This window comes from Cupressus sempervirens, chromosome 6 (genome assembly GCF_028749045.1).
Source record: "Cupressus sempervirens isolate cs-2001-9-10 chromosome 6, ASM2874904v1, whole genome shotgun sequence".
In the NCBI taxonomy this organism is placed as follows: Eukaryota; Viridiplantae; Streptophyta; class Pinopsida; order Cupressales; family Cupressaceae; genus Cupressus; species Cupressus sempervirens.
The window spans coordinates 508,677,465-508,694,819 of NC_143123.1; the positions used below are offsets into that span (position 1 = coordinate 508,677,465).

General features: G+C 35.7%; 1 protein-coding gene across 4 annotated transcripts in view; it reads right to left on the reverse strand.

Annotated features, from left to right (window-relative positions):
- LOC149553254 (Spc97 / Spc98 family of spindle pole body (SBP) component) overlaps nt 1-17,355 on the reverse strand; it is a 159,522-nt gene that overhangs the window by 121,670 nt on the left and 20,497 nt on the right. For 2 of the 4 annotated variants that reach the window (XM_089788715.1, XM_089788717.1), the window contains exons 2-6: nt 12,661-13,446; nt 6,922-7,140; nt 6,320-6,688; nt 5,852-5,970; nt 4,190-5,506 (exon numbers count right to left, since the gene is read on the reverse strand). In XM_089788715.1, coding sequence (XP_089644841.1) covers nt 4,190-5,506; nt 5,852-5,970; nt 6,320-6,688; nt 6,922-7,140; nt 12,661-13,446 — 2,810 coding nt within the window. The remainder of the gene's footprint in view (nt 1-4,189; nt 5,507-5,851; nt 5,971-6,319; nt 6,689-6,921; nt 7,141-12,660; nt 13,447-17,355) is intronic. The other 2 variants (XM_089788716.1, XM_089788718.1) reach the window with 2 other exon arrangements.

A 17,355-nucleotide genomic window follows, 5' to 3' on the forward strand; every position in this document is an offset into this window, starting at 1 on the left:
TCGTACGGATTTTGCATATTGTGGTGCAGGGTTTTTGCATAATGTGGCATATGGATTCTACAAGTTTGGGCATACGCCTTCTGCGTGTTATTGCATTTTGAATGGCATTCCAGGTTATTGCATAAGAAATTGGCGTAACATGGCAGAGGGTGGCAGGGGGTTTTCTTAAAAAAAAAAAAATGTCCACAAATCAAGCATGCTTAGAATGAGTAACGGAGGATACCAAAGGGAAGGGGAAGCATCAACGATTGCCAAAAAGAGTGTAGAATCTGCAAAAAATGACAGAAATAGTGTGTTCCATGCAGTTTTGTATGGGTTTCGAAGTGCTAATTTGGTCTTCACGGGGACACTGCCCCTTGACCCCGCCGGGGGTGTTGCCCCTTGGACCCCCAGTCGTTGCGGATATCAGTCGTGAAATGTGACCAGTTGAGAAGACTTGAAGTTGTTGCAGGCATGGAGTGTCTGTGTACCAGAGGCACTGGGAGTAGGTGTTGGCCGAGAGGCTGTCTTGGTGGATGTACAGAGAGCTCGAGAGGAGTGGGTCATCCAGAAGGCAGTACAGTGACACTTAGCTCAGTGGACCCGGTGTTGGAAGCAGAGAAAGCAACACGCGTGGCTATCAAGTTCAGCTTGAGGAGACAGTATTGTGTTAGCAGAGGCTACAGATGTAACGGGATGAATGTGGAAGTGATGTGACAGAAGTAGATTTTTTGTTGTAGTCACTCTGTTAATGTATTTTGTTTGTAATTGTCATCCGGAGACTACTTTTTCTTTTGGGGGGGATGATGTCAGTAGAAATTGTGTATCAGCCGACAGGTCCCTTCGGAAAGGTTATTGTTATACAGCCGACAGGTCCCTTCGGGAAGGTTCTTGTTATGTAGCGACATGTTGTATGTGGCCGACGGACTCCTTCGGGAAGGTTTTTTGGAAAGTATTTATACACCCTTCGGGATTATTGTAAATCATCTTATGAAGCATAATGTAATGTTTTGGCATATGCGAATAATAATAAGAAGTCCTGCTATTCATATCTATTGTCTGTGTGTTGATTTCTTTACCCAGTACGGTAAACAGAGTCCTTGTGCAATACCTACTATATTAGCACCTAAAAAGAATGGAGAATGTGCATTGATTCTAGAGCTATAAACAAGATAACAGTGAAGTATAGATTAGAACAAGATGAATTAGAACATGCACTTGAGATTGAATCTTTGTTGGCGAAGTTTTCAGACATCATTACTGATAATGTTCCTGATGGTTTACCTCTTGCCAAAAGTATTAGTCAACTTATGGATTTGATAAATGGAGCTAGTTTGCCTAAAAAAGCACCACATAGGCTTACACCTGCTAAAAATGTTGAATTGAATAGACAAGTGCAAGAACTACTTGAGAAAGGTCTATTCGAGTAAGTTTGAGTCCTTGTGCAGTACCTATTGTATTAGCACCTAAAAAGAATGGAGAATGTGCATTGATTCTAGAGCTATAAACAAGATATCACTAAAGTATCGATTTCCTTTTCCTAGGATGGATGATATAATGGACTATTTGAGTGGAGCGAAGTAATTTACCAAGATTGATTTGAAAAGTGGCTATCATCATATCAAAATTAGAGAAAGTGATCAATGGAAAATTGCTTTTAAGACTAATGAGGGTTTGTATGAGTGGTTAGTTATTCCTTTTGGTTTATCTAATGCACCTAGTACTTTTATGAGGTTGATGAATGCAATTTTGAAGAAATTCTTGGGTAAGTTTGTGATTGTATATCTTGATGACATTTTGATATTCAATAAAACTAAAGAGGAACACCTTGAGCATATCAGACAAGTATTGCAAAGATTGAAAGAGGAGAAATTGTTGATTGACTTGAAGAAATGTTCATTCATGAAGGAAGAGATAGTGTACCTTGGTTTCGTTATTTTAGTTGATGGTTTAAAGATGGATCCTAACAATGTAAAAGCTATTCTTGATTGTCCTGCACCCAAGAGTGTTGGAGAAATTAGATCATTTTATGGATTGGCAAGTTTTATAGAAAGTTTGTCAGAAGTTTCATTTCTATTTGTAATGCTACGACTGAGACTATGACAGGGGATAAAAAGGATTTCAAATGGACACATGGAGCACAAAAGAGTTTTGAAACATTGAAGCAAAAGATTGCAAAAATACCTATACTTGCTTTGCCTGATTTCAGTAAAGTTTTCAAATTGAATGTGATGCTAGTGGAAGTGTTATAGGAGTTGTTTTGAGTCAAGAAGGAAGACCTATAGCTTTCTTTAGTGTAAAGTTAAATCATGCTAAGAGGAAATATTTAGTTTAAGATCAAGAATTCTATGCTATTGTTCAAGCTTTGAAGAAATGGTGGCATTATTTGATGCCAAAAGATTTTGTGTTGTATACTAACCATAAAGCTTTGCAGTATTTGGGAAATCAGAATAAGTTGACTCAGATACATATGAAGTGGGTTGAGTATTTGCATAACTTTACTTTTTCATTGAAGCACAAGAGTGGACAGTCAAATAAAGTTGTTGATGATTTGAGTTGAAGAAATTTACTAACAGAGATGAGAGTTGAGGTACTTGGTTTTGATGAGCTGAAATACTTGTATGAAACTGATCCTGATTTTGTAGAACGTTGGACAGCTTGTAAAGATCAAATGGTGATAGATAAGTTGTTTAAAGGAGTTCAGTTATGCATACCTAGAGGATCTATGAGAGATAACATCAAGAACGAAAAGCATAGTGCAGCTAGTGGGAAAGGTTTGGTGCTAATGTGATTCCAATTAACCAACTGATGACATCAATGCTATTGAAAAATATCACTATCATGATATGTCTTGATCATTCATGTGCAGTTGCATTTTTAAAAATTTAATATTGGTTTTATAACTATCTTTTGAGTTCTAAATTGATTGTGTATGGGTGTGTCGGTGTGTGAGTGTGTGTGCACACCTATGCACTTGTGTGTCTGTGTAAGCATGTACATGCATGTGTCCATCTGTGTCTATGAGTGTCTATATGTGTGTAACAAAGCCAAATCGACAAATTAATGAACAATTAATAACTGAACTAAACAATTTGGACAACTGATTAAAGTAGTCCAAGAACAGTCATGCCACCAAAATTTATGAATATAGGTATGCTTCTCGACAACCTTCTATAACTACATTATGATCTCAAGAATGACCCAGATTGATTGTTATCCTAGTATAAAGCAGGATAATTCCAAGATCCTCAAAGAATTCCAAGATCTAAATTTACAACTTCAATAAACTCCTCAACACAATATTAGAAGATTCTACAGGATTTAGATTGTTTTAATGTTTTAAATATATAATACATAAAATAATTGCATTCAAATCTCAAATGTTATATAATATTCTCTAGGTCGACTCTACAACCATTTGTCCTAAGCTAGGTAATGTGTTTACTGATCCCTCCCAAATCTGTTATCGTGTATCTTATATTTATTTAAATTGAATACAACATGAATATCTCCCAGATATGCAATCAGCATAAATCCATGCTAGGATACTTCCCTGCTGAGCTTGGGAGATTATCATGGAGAAGTGGGACATAATCTCAGTCATATCCTATCAGAAAAAACAGCAAATGTATGCTCAAGAAAAATAGAGGTGTCAAAAGAAAGATAATCTATAGAAGCAAAATAGTTCTCTTTTAATGAGTATCACTTATATAGAAGTATTCTAGTGGAAGTAATGGACTATGGATACCTCGGATTGACTTCAACAATAAGCTTAGTTTGAATGCAAAACAATAACAAAAATTGGGAGAGTTTAAAGTGCATTCTACTCTTTAAATTAAATGCAGAGAGGCAAAGTTATGGGATTGGGAAACTATTCAATCATTTATGGATATGAAGTTTAGGCTAGCAGTATTTCTGACACCAAATGGATGTAAATAGAAAGAATTCAATAAGCATGACCACAAGCAAATTCAACTTGAAGGCATCAGTTGTTTATGAGATTCTTCTAGCTAAAATGCAGGCAGTTCCCATTGAAGCCATAGCAATGATGTATCTTTTAAGATATCTAATAAAATTGAGCAAATGGAAGCAAATCATTGGCTCAATGTGGTTTTTAAGATGTCTTGAGAAAATGGAAGCAAATCATTAACTAAATATTGTCTTTAAAATGGCTTGAGAAGAACAAAGAACAACACAATTGGAAGGATACTGAAGCATAATCTCCTGCACAATACACTTGTCAATAACAACATCCAATGGAATCTCTGATGCAGTTTCTGAGTCTTCCTCAAATTCCCCTGTTTCCAATCTTTCTTCATTCTCAGAATACCCTAAAGATGTCTCCCACTTGGCACCTCCAAACACTTTTGAACAGCTGTCCTCATTGTAACAATCTGACATTAAATAATTAATGTTGGGATCTGCAAATTTTCTTCTGTGAATCATGTCATTATGGCCAAGTTCAGAAAAGATATCTCCAGATGGCTGTGTTTCTTTTACAATAACACTTTCAGAACTCTGTTTGCAATCGTCTGTCAGGGTTGTCCTATCATTCTCATGATTGACCATCCTACGGGTATTGGAATGTCTGTTTTCCATGCACTCGTGGTGCTCAGCCAAGAAGTGGTCAACTCCAACATCCATTAAAGCCATGTTCTTTCCAAAAGTTTCAGGGTTTTCTGTTACAGAAGAAAAATCATAGTAAGGGAGACTGTTTGCCTGCCGCTCACTAAGACTCCTTTCAGGAATAAGGTACTGCAGATGGCCCCAAGCATTTCTTGTCAGAAGTGGATGAAAAGCCATATAACTGCAACTAATTTGATGATCCAAAGAATGGTGACCATCTACAATGGGAAAAATTGAAAATTCATGATTCATGTAACTTTTTGTCGTAAATGGTTTGGATTCCATTTTAGAATTCTGAAGAGATGTTTTTTTCAAACCTGGTGTGTAACTCTGCACAGAACCCAAGGCACTACCAAATGCAACATCCCATGCACTATCACTGTCAGAAAAATCTGGCAAAAGATAATCATTTGAATTTTTTTCGCATGCTAGTGCATCAAGAAATGGATTTCTGGGGAGACCACTCTGTGTCCAGTATGTTCCTCTTTGATAGTCCGAAATCAGTGAATCAAGCTTTCTGCTCTCTGTTGGACCATAAAGAAACATTTCAGATCCTACTTTATCATTATAATTATAATCCTTTATTACAACTTTATCTTCTTTGGACTTCCTGATCAAAGAAGATTGTGAATTCCCATCACCTGACCTGCCCAGTTTTTTAATATCCGGTCTTTCTTTATGGTTTTCCAGCAATCGATCCCCAAATATTGTTTCCTTTAACTTGTGTCCCGATACTGCAGTGCAGTCTGTAAGGACATTATCACTCCAGCTATCCTCGTCACTTGATAATTCAGAGGAATCTGTATCTACAACTTCAGACAATGTTTCAAGTTCACTTTGAAAATCATCCTCTGAGAACTTGGAAGAGTTTTCCTGAGGTGCTTCTTTGAACAAAGAATCTCTGTAAACACAGTTGCCACGTATGAATGCTAATGTTAGCAGAAAGTCGAAAGAATCATACAAATCCACATTAAAATTTAACTGATCACTGATTGCCTCAACCTTGTACCCAAAAGTCTTCATAAATAGAATAAAATTTACTTCCATCTTTCATAATCTTATAATGTGATTCTTTTGAAAATGCCAAACAAAAGTAGCATTGCATAACCACAAACTCTTAAACTAATATATAGTTGGTTTTTCAGACTTATGGGGAAAGTAAAAAGGTGAGAAATACCATTACAGTACCCTATTTGACATTTATAATTGAAACCATCTAATCTCTTACATAAAAAATGAGACTCACAACGTTCTAGTTGCAGACATGGCATCTCCTTGCTCTGTCTGGTCATTACCCTTCTGTGAGTCTCCTTGGTAGCCTTCTGGACCATGAAAATATTGTGAGCCATCACTTACAGGTGCTACCTGGAACCAAAGTGGTATTTAAGCAAGCGAGCTTGGCATCTAATATAATGAAGTCAAACACACTCTTTAAAAAATGTTTGCAGAATGTATAACAGATCATATTATTACTTGTGCTAACCAAAATCTGACTACAATTAACGTATTTATAATTATCCAACACTTTCTTGAATGTTCACATTAAGTGTAACAACTAACTTGTCATTTTGAGAAAAAAAGAAAATCATATGTTTTATACAAAGGCTGCTAATCAGCAGTGCATTGAGACATCTCTTCTTGTATTTAACCAAAAATGTATTTGAAACTATTATTTCCAGCAAAAACAACTTGAACAAATAATCGAAGGACCCACCATGAATCCCCTCTGTCTACAAATATTGCTCAGGCCTACAAAAATCTTGTCCAGTCTTTCCAACATCTGTAGATTTTCCTTTTCCCGCTTTTGAATCAACTCCTCTAACTTACTTTTGCTATAAACTAAAACAGGCTCATGCAATGCACTCTCATTTGAGAAATACGCCCAAGAGCCTAAAATAGCTTCCAAACTTGATAACTGAGTCAAAGCAGCAGAAGGCATGCAGGTGCTCAGAAATTGTGATATTTTGTTTCCAAACATAGCAGTTTGAAACATCCTTGTAAGAACTTGAAGCTGCTGTCCAGCCCGAAGGAGAGGAGTAGAAACATGTTTCAAAAAACAAGGTACGGAAACTCCATCACGCACCTGTACAGAGAAATTGATGCTATGTATACTTAAGACGGTAACAAAACTATACAACTAGCAACCTGAGAGAAGATATATAAACTTAGAAGTATGATATTTAACAGATGGCAATAATCCTTATTACACAAAGTTACATCCTTTATTATTTTATATGTTAACACTTGGTTGACTCAATAGATAGTACTTCATCTGACAAAAATATCTTAAATGGAAAAAAAAGTCTCGAATGTGACCTTCAATGTCACCCTTATACTTGAGACAGGAAAATGATTTGCATATCCTTTTCCAATACATGAATTAGACTCCATGTTTTCTGATGCCTCAACAATGAACTCCTTATAAGGATCCTTGACAGCCGCTCGATAAAGCCATGACTTTATGAAATCGAAGTATGGTCTGCAAGCACGAGCAAAGAGAAACTTCAGAAGTGGACGGTGAATTGGATCAGCCTCCTGCAGATGATAGACAAGAAAGAATAACATTATGAATAAAGTAACAGCTCAACCAAGACTATTGATAACAGTCAGTGTAGCAGGAAGACAACATCAAAGCCCTGTCTCATTCAAACATAGAAAGTTTTGATCCAACCATTAAAACCCATTAAATAGAACTGCACGTCAAGCACCAACCTTTTAGACATATCATGTTTAATCCCATCAAAAACAAATGCATCATATGAAAAGTTCAACATTTAAATTGAAAGATCCAAAGGGGTCAGTGTAGTCACCTAAAATTAACCACATCCCATGACAAGCCAAACATCGTGACTTTCTTGACGATACTAGCCCAATTGTAACCACATTCCCATCAAATCAACTTGTATTAATTAGTTAAATTATATTAACTTAATTAACTATGTCTTGTCCTCTGACATTTACACCATCATCTAATTAATTAAAGATTTCATATTTGTTTAATCACACTGAAATTCTACATACGTTTCCACTATTTAATTAAATTATCTAATTATTTGATTAATTAGCAGTTAAATCTGTAACTTCGATATAATACTGATCTGATTGCACAAGATCTTACAAATCTATTCTTGCATGGAAAGCCTATATATATTTGTTCCTTGTTTAGGCATGATCGGTGTCTCCCTTGGATTATGGCATTTGAGTTTTGAACTTAACTAACATTTGTTAGTTTGATTAAACAAAAGCTATTACTCCTTGACGCCGATTATGAGAAAACATTATAGGGTCGATCTAGATAGGGTCATGTCCCTTCAAGGGACATGCCCTTTGGTTACCTTTTTTATATGGGGTATGGTTGTAGTTAAAGGACACACAAATAGCATACGGTCTACTCCTTTAAGCAATTCTGCCCTATACGAATACTTGTAGAAATAAAACATTTCAGAATAATATTTATATTATTGACGTCACTTCATACAAGTCTGAATCATAAAATATCATCTTCAGCAAGCATCAAAGAAGGTATTATCTTAGTCTGATCATACAAAATCCGCAGAAACTTTACATGGTATCAGAGCCCTGGTAGTTGAACCTAGGCTTTGCAAATTGACAACCAAACTTTCATATCTAGCAACATCCCTCTATCTTCAATGGCAAGCACAATCAGACCCGAGGACAGGTTTGATGGGAAAGAACACTTTGTGGCTTGGGAATTCAGAATTACGATGATTCTTGAACACAATGATGTGAAACAGTTTGTTGATTCAACATCCAAGCGACCTGTTGTTGAACCTAATAAAACTATCTGGAGTAAAGGAAACAGGAAAGACATGCAGATTATATTAGATGGAGTAAAAAATGAAATAGTGCCTATGCTAATGAAACATCAAACAGAATTTCATATGATGGACAAATTATTAAATGCATGAGGTTAACAATGCGACTAGAACCCTTGCACTAAAAAAGCAACTAGATCATATACAAATAAAGAATGGAGAATATATGAACTCTTACTTCCTATGGGTGGCTAGTCTAAGAGATGAACTTGCAAGTATAGGAACCATAATTGAAGATTGGGAACTAACATTTATGGCTATAGATGGGTTACCTGATTCATGGGAAACATTCTCACAAGGAGTAAGTGCTAGAGACAATTTTCTAGACCTTAACAGACTTAAAGGAGATTCCTCCAAAGTTGTTGGTCCTCTTGATCCTGAACACTCGAAGCATACTTTGAACATTGTACTTAGAGAAGGGGGAGGTGTGCAACTACACCCATTTTTGAAAGCTTGTCAAGAATGGCGAGAAAGTTTTGAGGAGAAAGGTGTCACCATCATCACGGGGAATTTGAAGTTATTGCATGCTACGCAGGAGAACGTGAATAAGATCATAGCAATTTTGAAGCAGGACTTCAATATCATGGATGAGGTATGTGCCTGGAGTAAGGATTTGTAGACTCTACAAGCCATAAAGGGCCAAAGATATCGGGTTTTCATCGATGTATATATCGGGGAAGAATTAGACATGATTGATGATTAGATAGAGAAAATAGCGGATAGCAATAAAGTAATGGAAACATTACATGAGGAAATCCATAGGCTCAAGGACCAAGCCCAAGAGCGGATTTTGGAAGCAGAGAGACACTACAGTGATGCATGCTTGGATATTTTTGAAGATGAGGAACAAGAGATGTTGTTACCTGTAGAGGTAGTAGTGAAGAATTTCAGGAGGATTTTTGTGGAAGTTGCAAATGATGAGGACATCCGACAAGCCTTTAGGACAAAAGAAGCCATGTTAGAGTTGGACACCAAACTCGAAGATTTTGCAGAGACTCGAATTGAGGTGGATAACTACAGATAGAAGGTCAAGGATAAATACAAGGCTTTAGATCTTCCGAATGCGGCTAAGATTACTGAGATGATAGAGAAATTCAAGGGCAAACATCCAAACATAGCTTTGGGATGAAGAAGAACAAAATCCAGATGCCAGAATTTCAATTTTGAAACTTAGTAAAATTTTGAGATTTTGACCCTGTCGAGGCCCGCAGCTCCATAGGTGCACAGGTACGCAGGTCTGCAGCTCCGCAATTCAAAGGTGTGCCAACAATTAACTGCTTGTTCCAAAAATAGCGCTTTCCATGCATCGGGAATGCATTCTAACGACAGTTTAACTTCAACACACGCCTAGTGAAGGACCAGCTTCTAATTTTGGCACCTCCAGACACTCCTACTTCAACAAAAGACTTCCTCCTACTTACTCTCTCATGCTTTCTCTGTTTTTGACATGTAAAGGGCTCATGCATCCAATTAATGAATAAAAAATCGATGGAGTCCCTCTAAGCACCAGATTAATTGTTAGTCTGTATATATTTAGTTTGTTTAATGTTTTAAAAGCACTTTATTGCATGAAGATATCTATCACTCTCAACACAAATTGAGGAGACGATTTCTTATAAATACCCCATTGTAAAATGTAACAAGGGCCACCATTATTATGCAATAAAATTATGCTTTTAGTGCTCGCATTTGGAGTGTAGTGATTCTTTGGCTGAATGTCTCATATTTTTGTGAATTTTGTTCATGGAATTGTGATTGAGCCAAAAGTTTATTGCATTGTTTCTGGTTGTGCGATCTTTTAGTTCTAGTGTTTGCTATAGATTTACGAATTCCGCTAATGTAACGAGCTTGAGAAGAGATGATCAAATTGTGTCTGCATAGCCTTTTGTCTCGCATGTGCGCACTTTCCATGGCCTTGCGATTTGATGAAAGGTGAAATATCATACGATTGTTAAAGTTTCTCACTGATGATTGCATCAGTGGATTCTAGCAAGCACTGCTCTTGTTTTTCATTGGTTTCCTACCAATTTCTTCAAAAGTTTAGCTCACAGTGTGTTGTTTTTTGTAGCTTATGTCCATTTAGGATTTCAATTTCGAGTTATTTCAATTTCATGTTATTTGCTTTCAGTTTTGTTATTTGCTTTGCTAACCCCTTTGTTAGAATAGGAACTCATTTTAGTTGCACTGTTAGAATTGCATTCATTGAAAAACCAAAAAATACAAAAGCAATGTTCTTTTGTGTATTTTTTTGAGATAGCAAACAGATTTACTTCATTCCGAGATCATAATAGAACCAGCAAAGGCCTCCTCGTGAACAATCACATTTATCTTCAATTGAGCGGATTTTGGTACGTCACAAGACAAATACTGAACCTTGGAGTTGATCCTCAAAAGATTAGCTCTTCAAGAGAGGAATTGCGCAATGGATTCCTGCCGTTGACCTCGTGTAAAACAACCGCCCAACACCTACGTGGCATAAGCCATGTAGGATCATGCCCCTATGTGGGAATCTTTTCCTATCATCATAAATACCGACCAGCATTCGCTGAGGGAAAGCATCAATCAAATTGGCAATAGGACTACCTCAGCAAATTACTTCCCCAGTAAACTGCCACTCTACATCAAATTCAAACAGGCATCCTTCTCCCAACTCACGTTTGATGGTTCCTTTCTGTGCAGATCAGTAATAAGAATAAGAGCATGAACCCTCAATCATACTTGCCACTGTATAAACTATATTACAGTTCTGGCAGTATATAATCGTCTCTCTGTATATTATCACATTGTTATTAATATTATTAGAAATAGTGAGCAATACAAAGAACATAAGTCTGCAGTTACAAAGTTCAGAACTCTAGGAATATCATCTGTACAGATTGAACTGATGCATTAAGTTTATTATTTTTCTCTATGTCAGATCTGCATTCCTTAAGAGAGTTGAAGTGAATCACCACATCAGCAGGGGAATCGGACAGAAGTGACTCCAAATTTTCTGAATTGTGTCAAGAAAAAAATTGTTGCCCTGTGCATACCCATTTTGGTTTCCGAATCGATTTGTACCTAGAGTCAATGGCATCAGGGTACCAATTCAGCTACTTAGGACTGCTAAGTGTTCCATTTATTCTTGAGATATGGGTTCTTGTAAACCACTGCTAATGAAACATGGGTCAATTAGTTTGACTCAAAATACTACATGGTTGAATCCTTATAGCAATTCCGCAATTCGACTTGTTCTGGAAAATATCCCCTACTTACAAGCTTCTATTTGAAGCGTATATTGTAGCTTTATAGTTTATTTCTTAAAGAGTGCATGAAACGAGTTTTAAATCCTTAAAAAACTCTATATTTCATGGTTTTTCAGATTTTCCTATTAGTTGAGTCTAAGCACTGATTCCAAGTCTGGGTCATTAATCAAGCTTCCCAAATCTGAGGCAAGTCCAGCCACATCTTACCCAAAAAATTGTCATACAGGCATACCTGAACACGATACCCATACCTAGTTCTGTACCAGAACTGGCAACTTTGGGGGGAAGCACTGCAAAAAGGAACAGACCTGTTCTACCAATGTCAAAGAACTTCTATACAGAAAATTTTCTAATAGGAAAAAGGTGGTTATCTGTACATCGATTACCTCCACACAACTCGTAAAATATCTACTACATGTAATATACAAAAATTTACCATTTTTAGAATCCAGTATATACATTTGATATGGAAGAATTTTGTAATAATTCAAATGGCAATATGCTATTTCTATATTTTATCATCGTGTATATTTAGCAATCTTATATTCAACAAAAATAACTACGGTGGTAAATAAAGTAAAGGTGGCTTCCCAAAATTAACATTTATAGACCGTCTTAGCATATAACTTTCCCTCTATTTCCTATACAGAGCTTCTCTATCAAACATATATTCATCACTATATTGCCTACACTAACTCAATTCAAATGTATTTTTGACAGGTTTTATCACAGTCACAATTTCCAAATATTGGAATTTATTTCAAATCCACACAACAGAAACAATTAATTATGTAGGAGTAAAATTTTGAGCATCTTTTCTCTATATTGCAATGACATCAATGAAATATATTCCACAAAACAATCAAATGCTATCAGCTATTTCAAATGATACTGAAATTCTAACTCTTAAAAAATTTGAATCTTGGATTTATAATCTAGATCATCCATATGCACAAAACAGCCATATAACTTACCTTAAGTTGAGTGTAAAGATAAGTGAGCAAATCTGCTCCTCTAGGAAACTCCTGAAATGCCTTGTTAACCAGAACATTATGAACTGGTACTCCTTCTGAAACACTTTTACACTCTGGCAACATACAAATAGCTCCAAGTGCTTGAATGTGAGTTTGTAATTCTCCAGTATGCAAATACAACTCCAGCAGAGTGATTTCCTGTGAAATAACACTTGTAAGACAGCCTGCTTCCAATGAAGAGACAGATGTAAGTTGATGTTTTTCGTCATGTTTCTTTGAACGTCGAAGAGCAACAGATGCAGGCAATGTGTCTAATGCAGCAAGATACCCTTGCAGAACGCATCTGAGAGCAATTGAAAAGGCTTGATTAACAAGGCTAAAGGGAGGAGATGACGCCAAAGATCCCTCAGGGATAATCTCCTCCGGCATATAGCACTTGCTTTTATTACCTTTAGACTTTAGATGTTTTCTGTTCCTCTTGCCTTTGACTTCACCTGCTTTATTAATTGTAAGACTTTCAACTGTCTCATCAATATTTGACCTTTTTTCAGAAAAATATGCCACAAATTTCCCAAGTTGGCAATAGATCTGACCAGCACGAGCTATAGTATTAAGCAATTTTCCCAACGCATTTGTACTAGATGTTCTGCACCAAAAACTTGAAATGCTATGGGAATTCCTGTCAGCAGGCTGAGAACAAAATGTCTTTGAAATGATCTCCAAATTTTTAACAGCTGACTCAACACCTTGTAATGCATAGAGAGCATTTCTAACTAATAAAAACTCCTGCAGAGAAAAGATATATCACTGAACAACCATTTCACAGTTCTCAAGCAGCAAAGACAAACAATCAACAATGTAGCAGCAACACGTAAGAAGGATAATCGAAAATTTTAAACATCCCATATAATGAACCCATGACCTACACATAGTAATATACAAATACTTGTGTCATTTATCACTAATAAATATAAATCCAGCCCCAATCAATAAATCAAATTCTCTCCAGTAAGGCACTTGCAATCATGTTACCATAGCCTCTCTCATCCAGAGGTTTGACATGAATTGTCATACAATGCACAACTATAAAGGATTAGCCAATATTTTTGTGAATGGAAACAAAAGTACCTCATTTTACTTTAGAGGCACTTATATTCATTTGACTTTGCAGCCCCTCTCAAGCAGAAATTTTTGAACAAAGCAAAGGCCAACTTTCAAATGGTGCTTAAATTTCAAGAAACTGTGAGTCTCATTTTACTGGAGAGGTACTTGTACTCATTTGGCCCCTCGCAAGCAGAAAGTTGAGAAAAAGAATAAGGCCAATTAGGAAATTGTGTAGCTCCATACTGAGTCATCTCACAATATATTGTAGTAAGTTGCCTTTTCTACAAGCAAAAACACAAATCAAATAATATAAAAAGTATGAAAAATGCATATTACAAATAGGTGACACCTAGAAGTCTTCTTTTCATATTTGAATATGAATATAGCACAGAGACAGAAATGCAACGAATGGCATGGCAAAGGGGACTGAGAGATGGGAACACTTCCCTGAGAAACACAGCTTGAAATTATTAATTCAGAATTCGCAGTGGTAGGTACTTTCCTTGGCATCATTCACTGAGGACACTATGACTGTAACAATGCCACAAAAGAATTACTTATTATGCGATGGAAAAAACATGAGCCAAAGGACCTTCAATAGTTCCTAAAATATTGCTAACAACTGGCAGAGAATATGAGAAAAAATGTTGTGTATTCAACATCGATGACCATGTAACAGATGTTAACATCAATTGCAGAAAACAAAAGGACCAATTCTTACAGAATTAAGACACACGTCATTAACTGTGTACAATATCAGTAATGCTCCAGAACATTACCACAATCTCCCTAAAGCACAAGCAGAACCACGTCTCAAATAATATAAATAATAGGCCACAGAAACTGTAGGAAGTCATCATTTATAGGACTTAAAGCTTTCCTCAATGTCATTTTAAGTTTTCTAACTAGATTCTAACTTCAGTAGTAATGCAAGAAAGCAAAAAAAATTAATTCAAAATACAACACAATATAGTGCAACCAACAGACTTAGACATGAGCTAAATGTGTGTACTCACCAATTTTGAGTAACATGGATCTTTTCTGCAAATGTACTAACATGGCCATTGTGATTGATATGTTCCAAATGCAGATTTGGATCTCATATAAATATGAGAGGAGACATGTCTCATGAAAAGATCTAAGGTGTAATTATCACTTAATAATATTATATTAACATAACTAATAATATGTATAACAATATATATTATATATATACAATTTTATATATATATATATATATATATATATACAACAATATATATTATTTGACATGGATAAGTATATATAGGAAATGATGATTTACCAATAATAATGTATGTTAGATCAAATCAATGTGACTGAAGCTACAACATTAACACTCCCTCTTAGCCAAGGAGGATTTGTAGAGCACATTATGCTCTCAAGTATATGACGAGATCATTTTAGTATGATATTCAATTTACTACGAGGTTAAATTTCTCCCCTTTCATAACACACAATTGAAACAATTTCCATAACTTTAATATAAACTTAAACACCACCTTAAGTATGGTCTATAATATTAACTATGTTATATTGTCCAGCAAGATCCAGCCCAAAGAACCATAACAAGTTGGTTATCGTAGTGTCCGGCAAAATCCAGCCCAAAGAACCATGATGAGTTGGTTATCATGGTGTCTAGCAAAATCCGGCCCAAAGAAACCATGATAACACTTGTTCCTCGACATCCAACACATTTAGGTGCTACAAGTTAATGTGGCGTATCTAGGAGATAGGTCAAACTATTAATAAGGTCGTCACCTTACAATGGTTATCTTCTAGTCGATACGTTCGTTATCATGACTTCCAGCACTCTAGGACAACAACTTAATGAAGTCTGTCATGATAACAAGTCTACCAATTATAAGATTGTCACCTTACAATGGTTACCTTTCGTTTATATATGTCAATGAAAGATCGTCACGTTTCATTACATATCATACGTGAAATAGTAACCACCATGAACCTAGTCAAAGGGTGGTACAAAGGCTTTCACCTTAATTTTATCTCATGGAGAAGAATGCATTACAAGGAGTTTCACTTAGAACTTCTCCTCATAGAGAAGATATCATTCACAAAGAATTGCACCTCAAAAAATTTCCCTCTGAACAATGATCCTAGGAAGTCAAGTCCAATAGTTACTCCCTTAGAGAGTCTCCTCCCCAAGGATTCTTGTCAAACTCACTATGAATTTGATATCTAATTTTCTGGTGATAAGTCATCACTTCCTCATCATATACATAGGAGTAGGCCCATCAAAATCATGCAGCCACACACATGTATTTCTAGACTCCCTCTGAGTATCAATCTTCTAAGCTCCTACGCTACCTTAGAAGTGGTGTCATACTCCCTCTTAATGTGGAAGAATCTCGTAATCTCAATCATCAAAGATATTTGCTTCAAGAGCCTCACTTTGTCCATCTTGATCATTAGGGTCTTTGGAGCTACTATCATTAGATTGAGTCTGCACAATATTTGGTAGCATATGTAAAGTACCAACCTTCTTTTCCTGTAAGAATATCCTCAAGCATAAGGAAATGATCAAGGCAAATAACCCTTATAGTATGTATAAAATTACAAATAAAAGAGAGACTACAAAGAGTAGATAAATGCAAAAGATAAAGAATACTTATCTGAACATGAAGATTCAGAAATTGTCTTTATAGATTATTTGAGAATGGAACATCTCCCCTCTAAATAAGGTTCGAGTGGGAATGGAACATTGACTATTATTCCCCCCACATTGTTAAACAATTTTGTATCAAATATGACAACTCCTTTCTAAGTTCCAACTTGCCCTTTTCATCCATTGAAGGTCCAAACATTCATTTAGCTTAACAGTAGAAACAAACATGTCCTTCCATTTTCTCAAACTCGTCCACAATACGCCAATATCTTGATTGAGTATGATTGTGCCACATATATGAATCTACAACTCATACATCAAGTTTTAATCATCAAAGAGAGACTCGTTAGATGGTTCAAATGAATTCTTAAAAGCTTCATTAACACCTCACAACAACTCAAATTTTCTTTGTTCATGCAAAGGTATTTGTTTGATCTTTTGATTAAACCTATATTACGCACATCTTGCAATATGTGTATTCCAAATTTATATCATTAGTGAATCCATCACAACATGGTTTACTCCATCTGAATTAATATGATCAAGATCACCAAAGGTTGACTAAATCATATCCTCTATATGCTCCCTCCCTTTTAAGGTTGCCTCAAATGTTAGCCTCCCTCTGAATTTCAATCTTTCTCTTCCTACAATAACATTCTCAAAGGAAAGGATCAAGGAACAACTTTTATGCAAATGTAAAAATAACAATTTATTATATTAAGAATGCAATACTTGGAAATTATACTCAAAAAAGAATATTTATCTCATGTTTATAAATAAATTTCATATCTTATTCTATTCACTAACAATATTGGCATTTCACAACAATACGAATAAGTTATATTACCATCTTGATATGTACCCACTAAATCCTTTATGATTAATAATTATAGATTATCAAATATCATTATTGAAGATTATTGTCCTAAATCGCAAACTCTATTAGT